A 16,934-nucleotide genomic window follows, 5' to 3' on the forward strand; every position below is an offset into this window, starting at 1 on the left:
TTGAGTAAAAAATTTATGTAGGGTTTTATATAAAGAAAATTGAGTTTGAAAGGCTAAGGTCATATTTTCACTTCTTTTTTCCTGTATGCTGGTAGAGGTTGAATGGTTTTGGGATGGTTAGATGTATAGCTGAACCATTTTTGGAACTTCATTGCCTGGGTAAATAATGCCGAATTCAGAGCGCGGATATATTTCCTGCAATAGTAGATATATATAGTTAACATATTACAAACATTTGTGATCTGATCTCTCTTTCAAGTATCAACAAAATTAATTTTCATTTGAACATAAATTAAGAAGAAGAGATACCAACCTCATTCAACAAGTTGTTTTCCAACTTTGCCACCTCATCACCGCTTAGTCCAGAGCAACGACACAAGGTAAGCTGCTCAAGGCTCTGGGGCAGTTTTGGAAATTTCTCCAATGATGTGCATGCAACCATCCAGATGTATCCAACGTAGTTTTGGTGGAAGGACTGGAATTTCCCGAAGCCTCTTGCAATCCCTCAAGTAAAGTTTCTTCAAGTTGACAACTTTGCTAATACAATCCGGAAGGCTAACAAAATTGTTTCTCGACAGATTAAGTCGTTTTAATACGGACCAGCAAACAAGAGGCACAAAGAAATCACTTTATGATAAATTGCATCCTTCAAGATCAAGAGACAGATGTACAACGGTTGTAAACACGAAAAATTCCTGAAAACAAGAAACAAGAATACGTGTACAAAATATATATTTTTTTGTGTTAATGATTTTGGGGTTACAATCTCTTTGTAATTTGATCCTCTGATTCTATCTTCGTAGGGTGTAGGTTTGTGGATGAGCTGTTGATCCAAAGGGCCGTCGGGGCTTGATCTAGGGATGAACAGTTGATGAACGGATCTTCGAGGGCTTTTGGGCTTGATCTTGAAGACTGGGTGTATGGATTTCTTCAAGGGCTTTTGGGCTTGATCTTGAAGGTTGATGGATGAGCAGATCTTCAAGGGCTTTTGAGCTTAGTCTTGAAGAACGATTGGAGGTGTGGATTTGTTGAGGTTGTTGATCCAAAGGGCCGTTGGGACTTGATCTTAGGATGAACGGATGATGAACACTTTCTTCAAGGGGTCGTCGGGGCTTGATCTTGAGTCGGTGGAAGTTCTTCAAGGGCCGTTGGGGCTTGACCTTTGAATGAGGATTTGACGAAGAACGAAGAGTGTTTTCTTGATCCTTCGGGATTTGCTTGAGAGCTTTAGAGTTTCGAGGCTTCAAGGTTTTGGTGTGATGTAAATTCCCTTCCTTCTTTCTTTTCTTCCTCCTCTCTCTTCTTCCTTTTTTTTTTCAAAATGAATGCCTTGGCCTCCTATTTATAGAATTCCAAAACTTGATTTTTGGATTTAAATAATCAGATGAAATAAATCATTTCTGCCAGGTATTGACAAGTGTCCTATTTGATGACTTTTCCAATTTATTTCGATTTTTCGTTGAGTCACACGCTACATGTAAAATTTATGTGACACGTGAGCGTTGAAATTTTAATTATTGGTTAACATTCATTTCACCGAAATTTCGATGTCTACAAATGCCCCCACTTCAAGGTGCGTCGTAGACATGTGCTTGTCACGTGTAGAAGATGCGTTTTGAAGTCCCTTAATGTAGATGTCAACCCAAGGGCCGTCGGGGCTTGATCTTGAATTGAGCTGGAAATTTCTTCAAGGGCCATCGAGGCTTGATCTTAAGTTCGACTGGAAGATTTTCTGGTTTCCTCCAATCGTTGATTTTCCACAAGCTTAATCTTGAACTGGGCTGGAAGATTCTTTTGGTCTCCTCCGAAGGTCTGAACTTACTCCTTTTATCTGGAGTTGAATTTGATTCAAGGGTGGTGAACACTTGATTTTGAATCGGACTTGTGATTTCTTCAAGGGCCATTGAGGCTTGATCTTGAACTGGGCTGGAGGATTCTTCTGGTCTCCTCCGCTCGTTGATTTTCCTTTGTGCTACTCTTGAACTTGGCAGCAGGATTCTTTTGGTCTTCCCCCGAAGGTCTACGAGCGGTTTCAGGATATGGCAGGCAAGTACGAGGTGGAGGTGCTGACCTGTTTCTTTGTTCAATCTTTCCAATTTGTATTGAATACGAATTGGAAAGATTGAAGTTTCCTTGTCCCTTCTCTGGCAGTGTATCAACCGTTGAAGATGACTACTCGAGAGCAATACTAGGTAAGCAATCAGGAATAGATTCCAGGTAGTCGGTTCCAGATCGGAAGACTGACTCCAAGTGCCGCTGACTGCTCTCTTTCACTTTGCCATGCGAGTAATAACAAAGACAAAGGAAAAGACAGGGAAAAAACATGATATGAGATACCTTCGCTTTCGAAGAAGCAGCGAATGAATCAGCACATATATTTGTTGTGCTTATCTCCACATGCTTTGATGTATCATTTTCACTTGCCTTACTTGCTCCCTTTGCAGAAGTGGTATTTCCTTATGCAGGTTTAGCATCTTCTCTTGTAGTATTTGTCCTCTGATGCAGGAGTTGAATGCAACCTTTGCATTTAAATGGTGCTTCACTTCTTGGTGGCAACTGCTTTGAGTGGAGGTTCCGACATATTGCTTTCTTTGTCCTTGTCTTGGCAGGTGAGAACAAGGGCAAAGGAAAAGATAGGGAAAAAACATGATATGAGATACCTCTGCTTTCGCCCTTGATGATATGAGATACCTTTGCTTTTGAAGAAGCGGTGAATGAATCAGCACATGCTTCAATCTATCGTTTCCTTCTGGGTCATCTGTACTCCAGGCATCTGGTATCTTCAAAGGTTGAATAGGTTTTCTCAAAAGAAGAAGAAGAATTGTGTAATTCGAGAGGCTTTGCTGGGAGTGCGCCCTCAGAGGTGAGGAAGAATTGGGCATTTTCTTCAGGTCTGCCTTGCCATAAGAGATGAAGGTCGACATGTATAGGGATTTCTCAATAGCAAGTGGTGGTACTGTTCTTTTACCCTTGTCGACAAACGTCTCTTCGATATCTGAACGACGCCTCTTCGATTTCTGAACAAGCGCCACTTTTGACAAAGTTGCACGCGTTTTCTGAAAAGCAGAGAAAGCGTCGCCGAATTTTGCGCTTGTCGGCTAAAGATGTGTAGTTGCGATGATGGCCTCCACGTGTTTTCGACTTTGTCAGATATCTTTTGACAAAGTTGAACGCGTTTTCTGAAAAGCCGCCAACACGTCGCCAAACTTCACGCAGGAAAATCCGGATTTTTGAATCGGTGGTCGTGTCGCCTTGGCTTTTTATAACGGTATTGATCACCCCAACATTCACACTCTGAAGATTGCCCATTCTTGAAAAATCGTCTCCGACCCTTTGAAATTTTACTCCATCCCTTCTCTTTGAACACCTTTGAAAAATGACTAACTCATCGAACCTTTGCTTAGATTTGAGTCTCAGCAGCGATCCGGTTGTGTCCCGTCAAGGTAATGTATGGCGCCCTTCTTTTTTATCTTCTAACGGTCCTCTTACAGGTGAAGACTCTGTGATGAAGGACGCAACAACAGCTACGATAGTAGCTAGGAACCTCCTCACTCCTGAAGATAGTCGGCTACTTTCAGGACGGTCCGATGAGTTGGCCGTTCAAGAGTCCCTCGCTCTCAGTGTTCAGTGTGCAGGCTCTGTGTCCAACATGGGCCAACACCTACTTGCTCGCTCCCGCCAAGTTGAATCCTTGATGGCGGAGGTGGAAAGTCTTAAGCAAGAGATCAAACTGCTTAAGTACGAGAATAGAAGTTTGCATGTGCTTGCAAACAACTATTCGACGGGCATGAAGAGGAAGCTTGATGAGCTGCAAGAGTCTGAAGGTCGGATTCAAAGTGACCGTCAAAGGTTTTCGTCTTTCCTCCAGATGCACCTTTTTCCTGGGTCTTCCAGCGTTTGGCCAAGTATTGAGGCCTGGAATGCTCTAGCTTCAATGCCTCCCGCTCCGATGCCTTCTGCTCCGATGCCTTCCGCTTCTAGAGTTTTGCCAAGTAATGGGGCTTCACGTGAACATCCTTTGTGAAAACTCCATCTTTTTTTTTTTTTTTTTTTTTTTTTGTACACACTTGTAATTTCTTGAAGATTAATGGACATGCTTTATTTTATTCAGTGTATTGTACTAAATACAGATAAAATATATACATCACCGTCCATCATCATTCCTTTTTATTATTTATTTATTTATTTATTTATTTATTTTTTACTTTTCTTTGCTTTCGGTGGCACTGATCCACCATTCATTTATATATATATATATATTTCAGATGGTGCCAGAAGCACCATCATTGTTTTTTTTTTCTTTTTTTTAATTATATACATATATTTTTTTCTTTTTGCACATGGTTCCAGAAGCACCATCATTGTTTTTATTATATTTTTTTTTTCTTTTTAATTTTTTACTCTTCTTTTCAAAATGGGCTGACGGATGCCACCATTATCTTTCTTTATAATTTTTTTATGTCTTCCACCATTAGTCTTCTTTTCCCTATATATTTTGATGATGGGCAGAAGATGGAGCAGAGCTTCGGGATACCGGTGCTTCAGCAATGAAGGGCACGGGGTCGAGCTTGGAGCCAGGAGCTTGGAGGTAGTGCGAAGCGTCGAGCTTCACGACCGGCTAGTCGTTTGACGGCGGTCGTTGAAGTTCTTCTCTGATTCAAATGCAGCAGCAGAGGCGAGAAGACGGATGAGGTCTTTGGGTGTGAGTTGACAAACTTTGGTTTTGTTGATCACATTCAAAGGCAGCAGCCATGGCGGAGGTCGATGATCGAAGGGAGAAGGCCGCGCTGCTCAACCTTAGAGAGAGACAAACTGCCCATACAGCAGCATGAAGATCTTACTGGGGTAGATGGGCTGTGGCCAACCAGCAAGCTATCGTCGATGGGGAAGTGGAGCTACTGGTCATGTCCAGGCTGTTCAGTAGGCACGGGCTTCACTGGTTCCTTGAGTGGGGTAGAAGCAGAAGGCTGGAGAAAGTCACTGACAGCAGCTGGTTGAACATTCTTGTACTGTAAGTAGTATGCATGCTCCCAAACGTCAATACCAAGTAATGGAACCAAAGATGCTCCCTTAGTAACCAATGGATCCTGATTTGCGGTGGTTTCAACCACAAGTTTGTTAAACTCTTTGTCTAGAGCAAGCCACACCTATCCAGAACCCTGCAAAGCAGCGTCTTCTGCACTGATCTTTTGCACCAATGCTTCAAAAGTTCCAAAATTTGTGTCAATAGCCCAGCCCAGGTTACCATGAGGGGGCTCGCCACCACCGTGACTAACAGGAGTCAGATTCTTCCAGAAAATCGAGTGGTTTACATGACCTCCGCCATTGAACTTGATGACGCTCTGCAACTTAACAACGGCAGCAGCGTCGCCCTTGCCGATGGCGTCGTGGAGCTGCTCGAGAGCTTTGTTGTAGTTGGTGACGTAAGCCTGGTCGTGCTTCTGGTGGTGGATCTGCATGATCTCGCCGCTGATTGTAGGCTCCAGGGCGCCAAAGTCGTAAGGAAGGTCGGGGAGCGAGAAGGTCTGCAGGCCGCGAGAATGGGCGAGGATTCTGGGCTCGCTCTGAAGACCTAATCGGAGGGCTTTACTGGCCATGAGAGCTCGGAGAGCCATGGAAATGCTGCTTGCGAAGAACTTAGAGTGAATAGAGAGAAACAATGCGAGAAGACCATTGGGAAGCTCCTTAGACTCCTTCCTTGCATCACTGGTGTGAAAACTTGATCCAGCTGGTGCACCATTTACAGGCGTGGATCCTTTTTTTTTATTATTTTTTTATTATTTTATTTATTTATTTATTTATTTATTTATTTTTATTTATTTTTATTTTTTTTGGCGCTTGATTCCTCGGCTGCAGACTTTAAGATGGGTTTTGACTTGTCATCACCCTTCAGATCATTTGAATTACCAGCAGCTGATGGAGCCACGTGACTCCCAGAGGCACCGCTATGCTTGCCTGAATCTCCTTCGGTCTGAACCTGGGCATCTGGAATCAAGTACGACAGGCCCATCTTCGAAAAGTAATTAACAAGCTTCACAAGCACCAGATTGGATGATGCAGCTTTTGAAGCCAATTCAATAGGAAACTTCGAAGCGAATTCACGAAGTGACTCTGGTTCAGACTTCAAAACTTTGATTCATCATCGTCGTCATCAATTTGTTGATGGGTTTGTTGGTTTTGGAAAGGAAGCAGACCACAACTGTGTGAGCCAGAAAGTTGAAGCGAGAGGACAGAGACGAGGCTTTGAGCTTGTGGTGTATTCCATTTGGATCTGGTGGATGTTTTGTCATGGGCCTGGATTTGGGCTGCTCCTTTTTGTGGACTTCAACTTCTGTTTCTTTGAGTTGGCATGGGTCTTAAGTGTAGGCAAACCCACTTTAACATGTATATATATATATATATATATATATATATATATATATATTTTTTTTTTTTTTTTTTTTTTTTTTTTGAGTAGAGAATATATATATATTTTTTTCTAATACATAGTAACATATGTATTTTTTTTTTCTTTTCTTTTGTAATAAAATTGACTTTCTTTAATGAAACATTTATTTATTTATTTTGATGTGACTGTACTTGAAGTTTTGAAGTTTCAAGTTGCCTACGTACTCTTCCAAAGAAGAGATCAAGTCATAACGTAGTTCAAATGAGTGATGGTTTTGATGATGATTTTGCCGTACACAGTTTATGCTCTTACGGGCCAGGAGCGTTTGTTGTCACCTTTTAGGCTCGTGCAGACCAGGAGCTTTTGGTGCCGTTTGCAGTTTCAGCTCATGCAGACAAGGAGCTTTTGGTGCCGTTTGCAGTTTCAGCTCATGCAGGCAAAGAGCTTTTGATGTTGCCTTTTATGCTCGTGCAGACCAGGAGCTTTTGTTGTCGCCTTTTATGCTCGTGCGGACAAGGAGCTTTGGTTGTCGCCTTTTAGGCTCGTGCGAACGAGGAGCTTTTGGAATTTGTCAAACGATCTTAGAGAGGCATTCCTTGCAATCTTTATAGCAAGGAGTCTTGACTGAGTGATTGAAGAAGTCTTTGGGGAAGAAATCGCGCATCGTGATGGCAACGGACGATCTTTGTGTCATAACTTCATCATCCTCAACACTTTCATATAGCTTTGAAGGTTGACGGTAGCTGCTTTGCCCCCTTTCCGATTGGTGAACTGGTGGAGGAGACCTGTGTTTCTTGTGCATTTTCTTTGGAGTGACATAAGTTCATCCTTCAACTTCACTTGACTTGACTGACATGGTTTTGGAGCATGCCCCCAGCGGTTGAGGTGAAGATTTTGAGTTCAAAGAGCCAGAAGTGACGGTGGTATAGTTTGACTTCACCACATCATTAAGATCTAGCTCGATGATCCCTTTCTGAGCCAACTTCATGATGAGATCTTTTAGCACAAAGCACTTTTCCGTCGGATGACTAATGAAGCGGTGGAATTTACAGTACCTTGGACTGTCAGTACGGTTCATATCTTCTGGCCGTTTGCACTCAGGTAGGTCGATCACCTTTTTGTCAAGCAAGTCTTTCAACATGGCAACCACGTCAGAGTCGGGGAATGGATAAGTCTTTTCCTCAAGCTCCTTCAAAGTGCGTTTACGTATCTCTTGATCACGAAAAGCTTCGGTTTGAATCGCCTTGCTTCGTGTATGGATTTTGACTGGAGTTGTGTTGACCGTCATTGCTTCCTTGGTGGGTTTCCACGCAGCCTTATCCACCTTTGGCCCCAAAACTTTGTCATTCTTGTAGTCGGCGATCTGTTCTTTCTTCCCATGACGGGTGATGCTTAACTCCATATCATGGGCGCGGGTGGCTAACTCCTCAAATGTTCGTGGTTTGATGCCTTGAAGGATGTAGTGTAGTCCCCACTGCATGCCTTGAACGCACATCTCAATGGCAGAGGTTTCAGAAAGCCGATCTTTGCAATCCAGACTTAAAGAACGCCATCTATTTATGTAATCGACGACAGGTTCATCTTTCCACTGTTTCGTACTGGTCAGCTCTAGCATGCTTACAGTACGACGAGTGCTGTAGAAACGGTTGAGGAATTCCCTTTCTAGCTGGTCCCAACTGTTGATAGACTCAGGTTCGAGGTCAGTGTACCAGTCAAAAGCGTTACTTTTCAGTGAACGCACGAACTGTTTGACGAGGTAGTCTCCCTCTGTCCCAGCATTGTTGCAAGTTTCAATGAAATGGGCGACATGTTGCTTCGGGTTGCCTTTTCCATCGAACTGCATGAATTTTGGGGGCTGATAACCCCTTGGCATCTTCAAAGCATCAATCTTCTTGGAGTAAGGCTTTGAGTACAGTACGGAGTCATGCGAGCTTCCTTCGTACTGTGTCTTGATAGTGCTTGCGATCATCTCCTGTAGCTGCTGGATAGAGAGAGATCCCATGAATGCCGTTGCTTGGTCTAGCTTCGGCTTCTCTTCAACTTTCTCCACTGGTGGCTCCTCTTCTTCGTCGTCTTCTTTCTTTAATAGGACAATATTTGGGTCGACTTTCACGTCAGGCAGCGCATCTAGTTGGTTGACAAGTGCGGCAATCTGCAAGTCCTTCTCTTCCACAGTCCGTGTGAGCTTTGCGATTGCTTCATTCATCTGAGCTAGCTGCTCCTCGATTGAAGTTGCTCCAGTGGTCATGACTTGCATGGTTGTACTGCCGCTTGGATCAGGGTCGAAGAGTAGGGACTCTGAGTATTTCCTCGGGCTTTTGTCTTCTTTACCTTCTTGAACCGTGATGTAGAAAACATCTTGGATCTCATCTTCAGTGCCGTTCTCTTGGGTTTGTTGGCATGAAGATTTGCCAGTGTGGACGATGATGCGCCTCCTTACCTTCAGTGGTCCTTTTGTGTCGACCTCTAGGATTGCTTGGCGCTCCATCCTTGAAGGAATCAAGCTTCGAGCGTCGTCTTTTTCTCCTAACCCATCGAGCTTTTCTTCCTTTGGTGTTGTATTCGTCTTTCCAAAAGGCTTACCATTATCTTCAAATCTTTCTGAAGCTGATCGTCGCAGAGGAGAGATAGCTGTGTTGCTTTGTTTCTTAGGCTTTAACAACCTTTCAAAAACAGAACTTTGGGATGTCGGCGCGTTAAGCCTCTTGAAGACAGAGGTTCGGTCTTGACCACCAATGCGATTAAGCACTGAAGTTCTGGAGCTTGAATGGCTCATCCTATCGAAGACCGACGTCCGAGGGGAGGGTTTAGGCTCTTCTTGGTCTTGTTCAATGCTCACGCTGATGTGTTGAGCGCTAGCTTTCTTCACTTTGCTTGAAATCTTCACGGGTGCATTTGGTGTGAAGCCAAGTCCAGCCTTGTTGTTGTCAACTCCATGATCATGCTTCTTCAACTTCTTTTGAGTCTCGGTGAGGTCGCGATCTTTGTCGTTGACGGTGTTTGAAACCTTCTTTCCAAGATTTGAAGAGGAAGCAAAGTCATGCCTAGCCTTTGACATGAGTTCGTAGGCATTTGGGTTGAAGCCTTCTTCGGTCCTCTTAGTTGGAAGAGAGCTTGGTTTCACTTTGACACCATGCTGTGCCTCCAGACGGTTGATGAGTCCGGCGATTTGCAAGTTTTTCTCCTCTGCAGTCTTTATCAGCCTTGTAATTGTTTCCTTCATCTGAACCAGCTGTTTTTCAATGGAGGTAGTGTCGATAATCATGACTTGTTCTTTGTTTGAAGCCATGGACTGTGCTTGAATATCTTGAACGGAGACAGAGATGAGAGGTAGAGATAGTCCCACTGGGCGTGCCAAATTTGTAAACACGAAAAATTCCTGAAAACAAGAAACAAGAATACGTGTACAAAATATATATTTTTTTGTGTTAATGATTTTGGGGTTACAATCTCTTTGTAATTTGATCCTCTGATTCTATCTTCGTAGGGTGTAGGTTTGTGGATGAGCTGTTGATCCAAAGGGCCGTCGGGGCTTGATCTAGGGATGAACAGTTGATGAACGGATCTTCGAGGGCTTTTGGGCTTGATCTTGAAGACTGGGTGTATGGATTTCTTCAAGGGCTTTTGGGCTTGATCTTGAAGGTTGATGGATGAGCAGATCTTCAAGGGCTTTTGGGCTTAGTCTTGAAGAACGATTGGAGGTGTGGATTTGTTGAGGTTGTTGATCCAAAGGGCCGTTGGGGCTTGATCTTAGGATGAACGGATGATGAACACTTTCTTCAAGGGGCCGTCGGGGCTTGATCTTGAGTCGGTGGAAGTTCTTCAAGGGCCGTTGGGGCTTGACCTTTGAATGAGGATTTGACGAAGAACGAAGAGTGTTTTCTTGATCCTTCGGGATTTGCTTGAGAGCTTTAGAGTTTCGAGGCTTCAAGGTTTTGGTGTGATGTAAATTCCCTTCCTTCTTTCTTTTCTTCCTCCTCTCTCTTCTTCCTTTTTTTTTTCAAAATGAATGCCTTGGCCTCCTATTTATAGAATTCCAAAACTTGATTTTTGGATTTAAATAATCAGATGAAATAAATCATTTCTGCCAGGTATTGACAAGTGTCCTATTTGATGACTTTTCCAATTTATTTCGATTTTTCGTTGAGTCACACACTACATGTAAAATTTATGTGACACGTGAGCGTTGAAATTTTAATTATTGGTTAACATTCATTTCACCGAAATTTCGATGTCTACAACGGTACTGCAGGATGAAACTTCATCGAACTTCACCTTCTTTCCAAAAGGGAGGAGTTGGATATTTTGCAACTCACAATCACTTGCGTTCAAATACACAAGGTTAGTAAAATAAGCAATTGATGGCAATTCTCTTATGCCACTTTTTTCTATACCCAAATACCATAGGGATTCCATCTTGCCCTCTATTTCTGGGAAACTCTCGAGCCTTCTGCAACCTTCGAGAGAAAGATAAGATAGGGACCTCGATCCAAGTCTTCTTGCAAACCTTGTAAGCTTAGAGCACCCATAAGGAAGCAAAAATTCAAGTTTATCGAGGAATCCAACTGAATCATGAACCTCGACCAAACTTGTGCAGTCTCTTAGATCCAACACCCTTAAGTTTGGGCTTCCGGATAAGTCGGGGACATTTTGCAACTCACAACCATTTGCAACCAAGTCCGTAAGCCCAGTAAGATACGCAATTGATGAAGGCAATTCTCTTATGCCACTTTTTCCTATCTCCAAACGCGTCAGAGATTTCATCTTGTCCTTCTCTATTTCTGGAAATCTCTCCAGCCTTGTGCAGTCACAAAGATTAAGCTTTTCAAGGGATCCCAATCCTAGTCTTGTTGCAAACCTCGTAAGTTTAGAGCACCGACTAAGATCCAATATAACAAGTTTGTCAAGGAATCCAACAAAATCATCAACCTCAACCAAATTTTTACACCCACTTAGATTCAAGTGCTTTAAGTTTGGGCTTCCGGATAAGTCGGGGATTTTTTCCAAGAATTCGCAACCACTGAAATTCATCCATGTAAGCTTTTCCAAATTCTATAAAACCAAACACAAAAACAAAACAAAAGTTCACATGCTTTAAAAAGAATATAATAAAACACTTGAGTCTTTTTTTGGGAAATAAAATATATGTTTAAATAATAATGATTCAAAATCATTTAAAGTATGTACCTTAAATCCCTTCAATTGTCTTATGTCACTGTATGACACATCAAACTTTACGAGATGTCTTGGATGAAAATTGGACTGCAAATTGAGCGCAACCGTATGCTTAATATTAATAATGGATCGTCCACCTAGGTCAAACCACCTCAAACTGTTGGGCAAATAATCAATGCATCCAGAAAAGTGTGCATTACGGTTTATAAAAATTTCAAGATTTCCCATCCTCAAGAAGCTTTCTGGATTCAAGAGTATCACATCTGATTCGGGTAGCTCCACCACAATACTTCTAATTTTCTCTGTTCCCTAAGATGGAAAAAAATAATGAAATATTGTTAACAAACCATGTCGTTTAATTAACAAACAAAACACAATCTCTGTTTTTAAATTTTTGTTTTTTTTTTTCTAGATCATGCCAGTCAAATGTATGAATCTATATTCTACTTACCTTGTTTTCAGTTAGAACATCATTCACATCTTTATGAAACCACAACCTGCTCCGCTCACTTGGTTCGTAGGGCGATTCTTGCCAAACTATATGCTTACCCATTTTTTCTAGCAAGTCATGCATCAAAATCCAATTATCTTCAATAGTTATTATGCCTTTCTCAACGAGCACTTCAATACAATCTTGACGTGCTCCAAGCTTTGAACTTCTTAATATTTGTAACACTTCTTCTTTATCTCCACCCTTAAAGAAACATGCAATGTCTAGGAAAACTTGTTGCAGCCCATAATCCCAGGCATCATAAGTTTTTCGAAGTATTTCTCGAATATCTGTATAAGGTTCTCCATCGTAAGAATTGTAACCATCCAATATAGCTTGCCAACGATTTATACGTTTATCACACAGATGAGAACCTATAATATTAAGAGCCAACGGAAGGCCTTGAGCATAGGCCATTGCACGTCGTGCGAGTCTCAAATAATCCTCCGGAGGTTCATTACTTCCAAAGGCATTCAAAAGTAAAAGCTTAAGAGCTTTGTCTTCTTCTAACGTTTGGACCTCGTATACCAACTTGACTCTATAAGAGTCCAACAATCCTCTATCTTTTGTGGTTATGATCACTCTGCTACCCTCACCGAACCAACTGATCTCTTGAACCAAGTTGTCTAACTGCTTCAAATGATCCACATCATCAAGAATTAAGAGAATCTTCTTTTGACTCAACCGATTCTTAATAAGACTGATTCCTTCATGATAACTGTCAATTTGGAACTCTGTACCACATAGAATTTTAGATAGAAGTCTCTTTTGTAGTTCGATTATGCCTTCACGAGATGTCGATCTTTCCCTAACATCTGCCAGAAAACAACTACCTTGAAACTTATGAGCAATTGCATTATGAACAGCCTTAGCAATTGTTGTCTTGCCTATTCCAGATGTCCCCCAAATCCCAACCACACAACGATCATTTTCACCGACACCTAAAAGCTCTTCCACCTTTTCTACACAAGACTCTATTCCAACTGGGTATTTAGCCACATGCAAATATGTGCGATTTAATACTTGGGTTGAAATCTCCTCAACGATGCCGTTAATAAATGTAGTTTCATACCTACCAGAGAAAAAAATAATGACATATTTAATTTAGTTGGCATGGTACGACAATGGCACAACCAATTTCGTGGCCTATTTCATTAAGTTTAACCCCAGTTTTTTTATGGTCCAATTCATTGATAGAATTTCTTGGCCGAAAACTGATTTGTATTTTTATTTTTATTCCAATGTTGTACCTCCAAATGTATTATCAATCACTAGCATCTTGCTAAACGCTAGTAATTGGCTCTTTTTTTTATTTTTTTTATTTTATCATTTTTTTAATTTTAAATATTATTATTTTTTATTATAATATATTTTTTAGAACAAATAATATATGTTATTTTAAAAACAACTAGGGCACACACAATGTGTATGTGAAATTTTTGTTTATTTTTGTTTTTGAAATAGAATGAGAGAGGAAGAGAGTGATAGAGAATGTGAGAGTGGGAAATTTTTTTTTAATTAGAAATATGTTAGGATTACATGTAGGAGATATTTTGGAAAAATAAAATAAAAATTTGGTTGTGTGAAATTATATTTCTGCTCCATATTTCTTAATTATGTTCTATTTTAGTTAGAAGGTTAAACTGGTAATTTCATAAAATTTTGGTTGACAATGAGTGTTTTATTAATTAGTACTAGCAGCGAGCACACACTTTGTGTGTGTGAATAATTTCTCTTAATAAGTGCATATTTTTTTTCTAATATTACATAATTACTGTTTTGTCCTTATTAAATATTGTGTATCAAAAGTGAGGGTAAAATAGGAAAAAAAAGGGGAAAAAAGTTGACAAGGAGGGTTCTCTTAATGGTATAGAATAGATGAACAAAACTACCTATAGTCCTACTATGTGAATTTTTTTGTGAATTTTTTTTAAATTTTTGAAATCTTATTGAGAGAAGGGTGATTTGGGTATTATAAAAGTTTCACCATCTTTGCCATCTCCCTTTATATACACACACAAGCACACACACACGCACACATAGATGATAAAATATACACATAATGAGTTGTTACTTAACGCCTTTTTTAATCATTGAGGTAATCTAATATACTTGTTACCTATAATCAAGATCCATCACTCACATTTCAAACATATTTAGTAAGTCAAGCCATGCATCAAGATTTAATATACAAATTAAAGTTAAAAACCAAATAGAAGTTACAAAATAAATCAAATGAAAGTTAAAGTACAAACTAAACGAAAATTGCAAAAGCAAAATAAAAAATAGCAAACCAAACAGAAGTTAAATTTACAAACAAAATGAAAATGGAAAAGTGTATCTATATTTTAAAAATTTATTCCACGATCAATTTCTTCAACTTTGGGATGTAGAAGCATTTCGATATTTAATTGACAATTTCTTTTAGTTTTATATATGTAAATTATATAGTTTTATATTTAATTAATTATATATAAATATAAGTATATATAATTATTATATTGGTATGGTACGGTACATTGGTGGTATTGATTTTAAATACCAATATCATACCAATTATGTTGGTGTGGTACAATTACCGTACCATTACTAATTGGTACCAAAATTGGCACAAAATCGATGTGGTACAGCTAGTAATTTGGTTAGTATGTTAATACGGTAAAAAAATTCACTCCTAGTAATGAATTGATTGCGGTTACAATTTTAAGTTTTTGTAAACCGTTTTAAACCAAATCAAACCGACTACTCACATATTTGTTCTTATATTAATTTTATTTTACCCATTTAGTACTCTTATTGGTGAATAACTAGATAAGGATGTTGAATATAAAGTTATTGATATCGTAGAGTTATATTAAAGTTTGACGACATGATGAATTTTAGGATGCATGGTTCGTTGTTCTAAAAAATGATTAATATGTGGCAGATTTTGGAATTGTTCGTTGTTGTTGGGCTACTACGCTAAGTGCTAACAAAGTGACAAAATTGCAAAAGAAAAAAAAATATATAAGATTTAGGCCTAAACTGCTCAAACCAACCTAACCAAATTGTTGATTATGGTTTGGTTTCTTTAAAAAAATTTATCAAATTTCGACCAAACTAAATCCTTATATCGTAATCGAGTGAATTCTGAAGTATATATAGAGCTAGCGAAGCAACTAAAAACCCAAATACAGTAGCATAAGGGTCAGAAATATACGTACTCTCCCTTGTTGAGAGTAGCTCCCTTCAGATCTGCTGCTTCTGTAAGAGCTGTCCTCCATCTTTGCACCTTCTCCAGGTTATTCTCATATTTGAGGCTATGGTCAGCAAACGCAGCATCATAACTATTTCTTTGGTGTCGGACATCCGATGGATCCACCTTGTAGAAGATTGACCTTGTCATCTGTCCCCTTGACTTTCTACATTCAAGAATATGTACGAGCTCGTCCAAGCACCATCTTGAAGAAGCATAGTTTTCAGAGAATATGATGACAGAAATTCTCGAGTTTTCAATTGCTTCGAGAAGAGTTGGTGCTATTTCTTCTCCTATTGGAAGTTCACTATGATCAATGAAGGTGTGGATTCCGTGACGGACCAAGGCTTGGTATAGATGATCTGTAAAATTGTAGCGTGTATCCTCACCTCTGAAACTCAAAAAGACATCGTATGCCCATGAAGGAGTAGTGGTGAAGGAAGAAGAAGGGACAAGTTGCTTGGCCATAGGAGAATTAAAGCCAGGCCATAAACTAAAGAAAAGAGCCTCTCAAAGAATTGGAATACTGGAATGGTGTATCAGTCCTCAAGCTTTTCTCACTACCAACGAAACGGCTTCATACCTATACCTTTCAATATGAATGTGATAAAAGTAGAAGGATTAAAGTTCACGAAACTTACTCTCTCTTTCTTTGCAGCTTCATATCGGCAAACAGTTTGTTTTTTATGTTACTGGACCCGTTACTTTTCTGTATGCCAGATATATTCACAGATCTCAGGAAATCAAATTAACCACTGGTATATCATCAAATGTACATATTCGGATTTTTATTTTTTATACAACAATATATTTATATTATAAATCGACCAATCTAAGTGTGCTAGATTTGTAATATAATATATTTATATTATACAAAAACAATGAAACATCATAAAAGAATATGAAACACATAAAAAAAATATATAAAACATGAAACACACGAAATATATATGAAACACATCCAATCTAAGTGTGCTAGATTTGTTAGTATGTTGATATGCAACATCCAATCTAGGTTGACAAAGAATGATTTGCTTCAATTGTACCAAAAAGAATTAATTAGTCCTCATTTCACCAAATAGTTGACCCACCGAAAGGAATTAATTAGTCTTCATTTCACCATCTACATCACTTAATTGTGGTGAATGTCTGCCGTTGGATTAGTAAAAAGAGCCATTGGGCTCAATATTCAAGCCAGCAAGTGGACGTACAGCCCACGTGGGTGGGTCACCTCCTGCAGAAATGGGATCGTGCCCGTCAGTTTCCGTGTTTGTGCTTCAACGCATGGCTCTCCACTTGCAGGAGTGGGCCACGATAATAATAGACCAGTATAGAAGAGACATCATCGCCGCATACTCTTGGTGAGGATTTAGTAATTCTTAAATTATATTCATTTATTGTATATCGTATGATTATAAATTATTGTAAATTTTTTATTTAAAATTAAATATAAGCTGTACTTGACAAAAAGTAATCTTACGATGGACGAATGTGATTGGAGAATCTCTGAGATCCTCACAAAAAGAATCCGGCAAAAATCTTCTCTTTTAGTATGAAACTTGTCATTTAAAAAAAAAAAAGTAATGGTAGAGAGACTAAATTTATAAATTAAAAATAAAAATTAAATGATGTGTCACCAATAAAAA

At 39.6% G+C, this 16,934-nt stretch overlaps 1 protein-coding gene and 1 pseudogene across 1 annotated transcript; both read right to left on the bottom strand.

Moving 5' to 3' along the window:
* Window positions 1-4,872: 4,872 nt before the first annotated feature.
* LOC137747467 (superoxide dismutase [Mn], mitochondrial-like) lies at window positions 4,873-5,665 on the bottom strand (annotated as a pseudogene).
* A 4,930-nt stretch (window positions 5,666-10,595) lies between these two features.
* On the bottom strand, window positions 10,596-15,875 carry LOC137747466 (disease resistance protein RUN1-like). The gene is made up of 4 exons (XM_068487579.1): window positions 15,257-15,875; window positions 12,015-13,125; window positions 11,576-11,872; window positions 10,596-11,440 (listed from the first exon to the last, which is right to left on the bottom strand). The coding sequence occupies exons 1-4, from the start codon at window positions 15,754-15,756 to the stop codon at window positions 10,601-10,603; spliced, it is 2,748 nt and encodes a 915-aa protein (XP_068343680.1). The 5' UTR covers window positions 15,757-15,875; the 3' UTR covers window positions 10,596-10,600.
* Window positions 15,876-16,934: the final 1,059 nt, after the last annotated feature.

Source organism: Pyrus communis, chromosome 10 (genome assembly GCF_963583255.1).
Source record: "Pyrus communis chromosome 10, drPyrComm1.1, whole genome shotgun sequence".
Lineage (NCBI taxonomy): Eukaryota > Viridiplantae > Streptophyta > Magnoliopsida > Rosales > Rosaceae > Pyrus > Pyrus communis.

Coding starts and splice junctions, on each gene's coding strand:
- LOC137747466 (XM_068487579.1), bottom strand. CDS start 15,756: ATGGCCAAGCAACTTGTCCCTTCTTCTTCCTTCACCACTACTCCTTCA. Junction 13,126..15,256: donor GCTACTCTCAACAAGGGAGA/GTACGTATATTT, acceptor TTTCTCTGGTAG/GTATGAAACTACATTTATTA. Junction 11,873..12,014: donor ATGTTCTAACTGAAAACAAG/GTAAGTAGAATA, acceptor TTTCCATCTTAG/GGAACAGAGAAAATTAGAAG.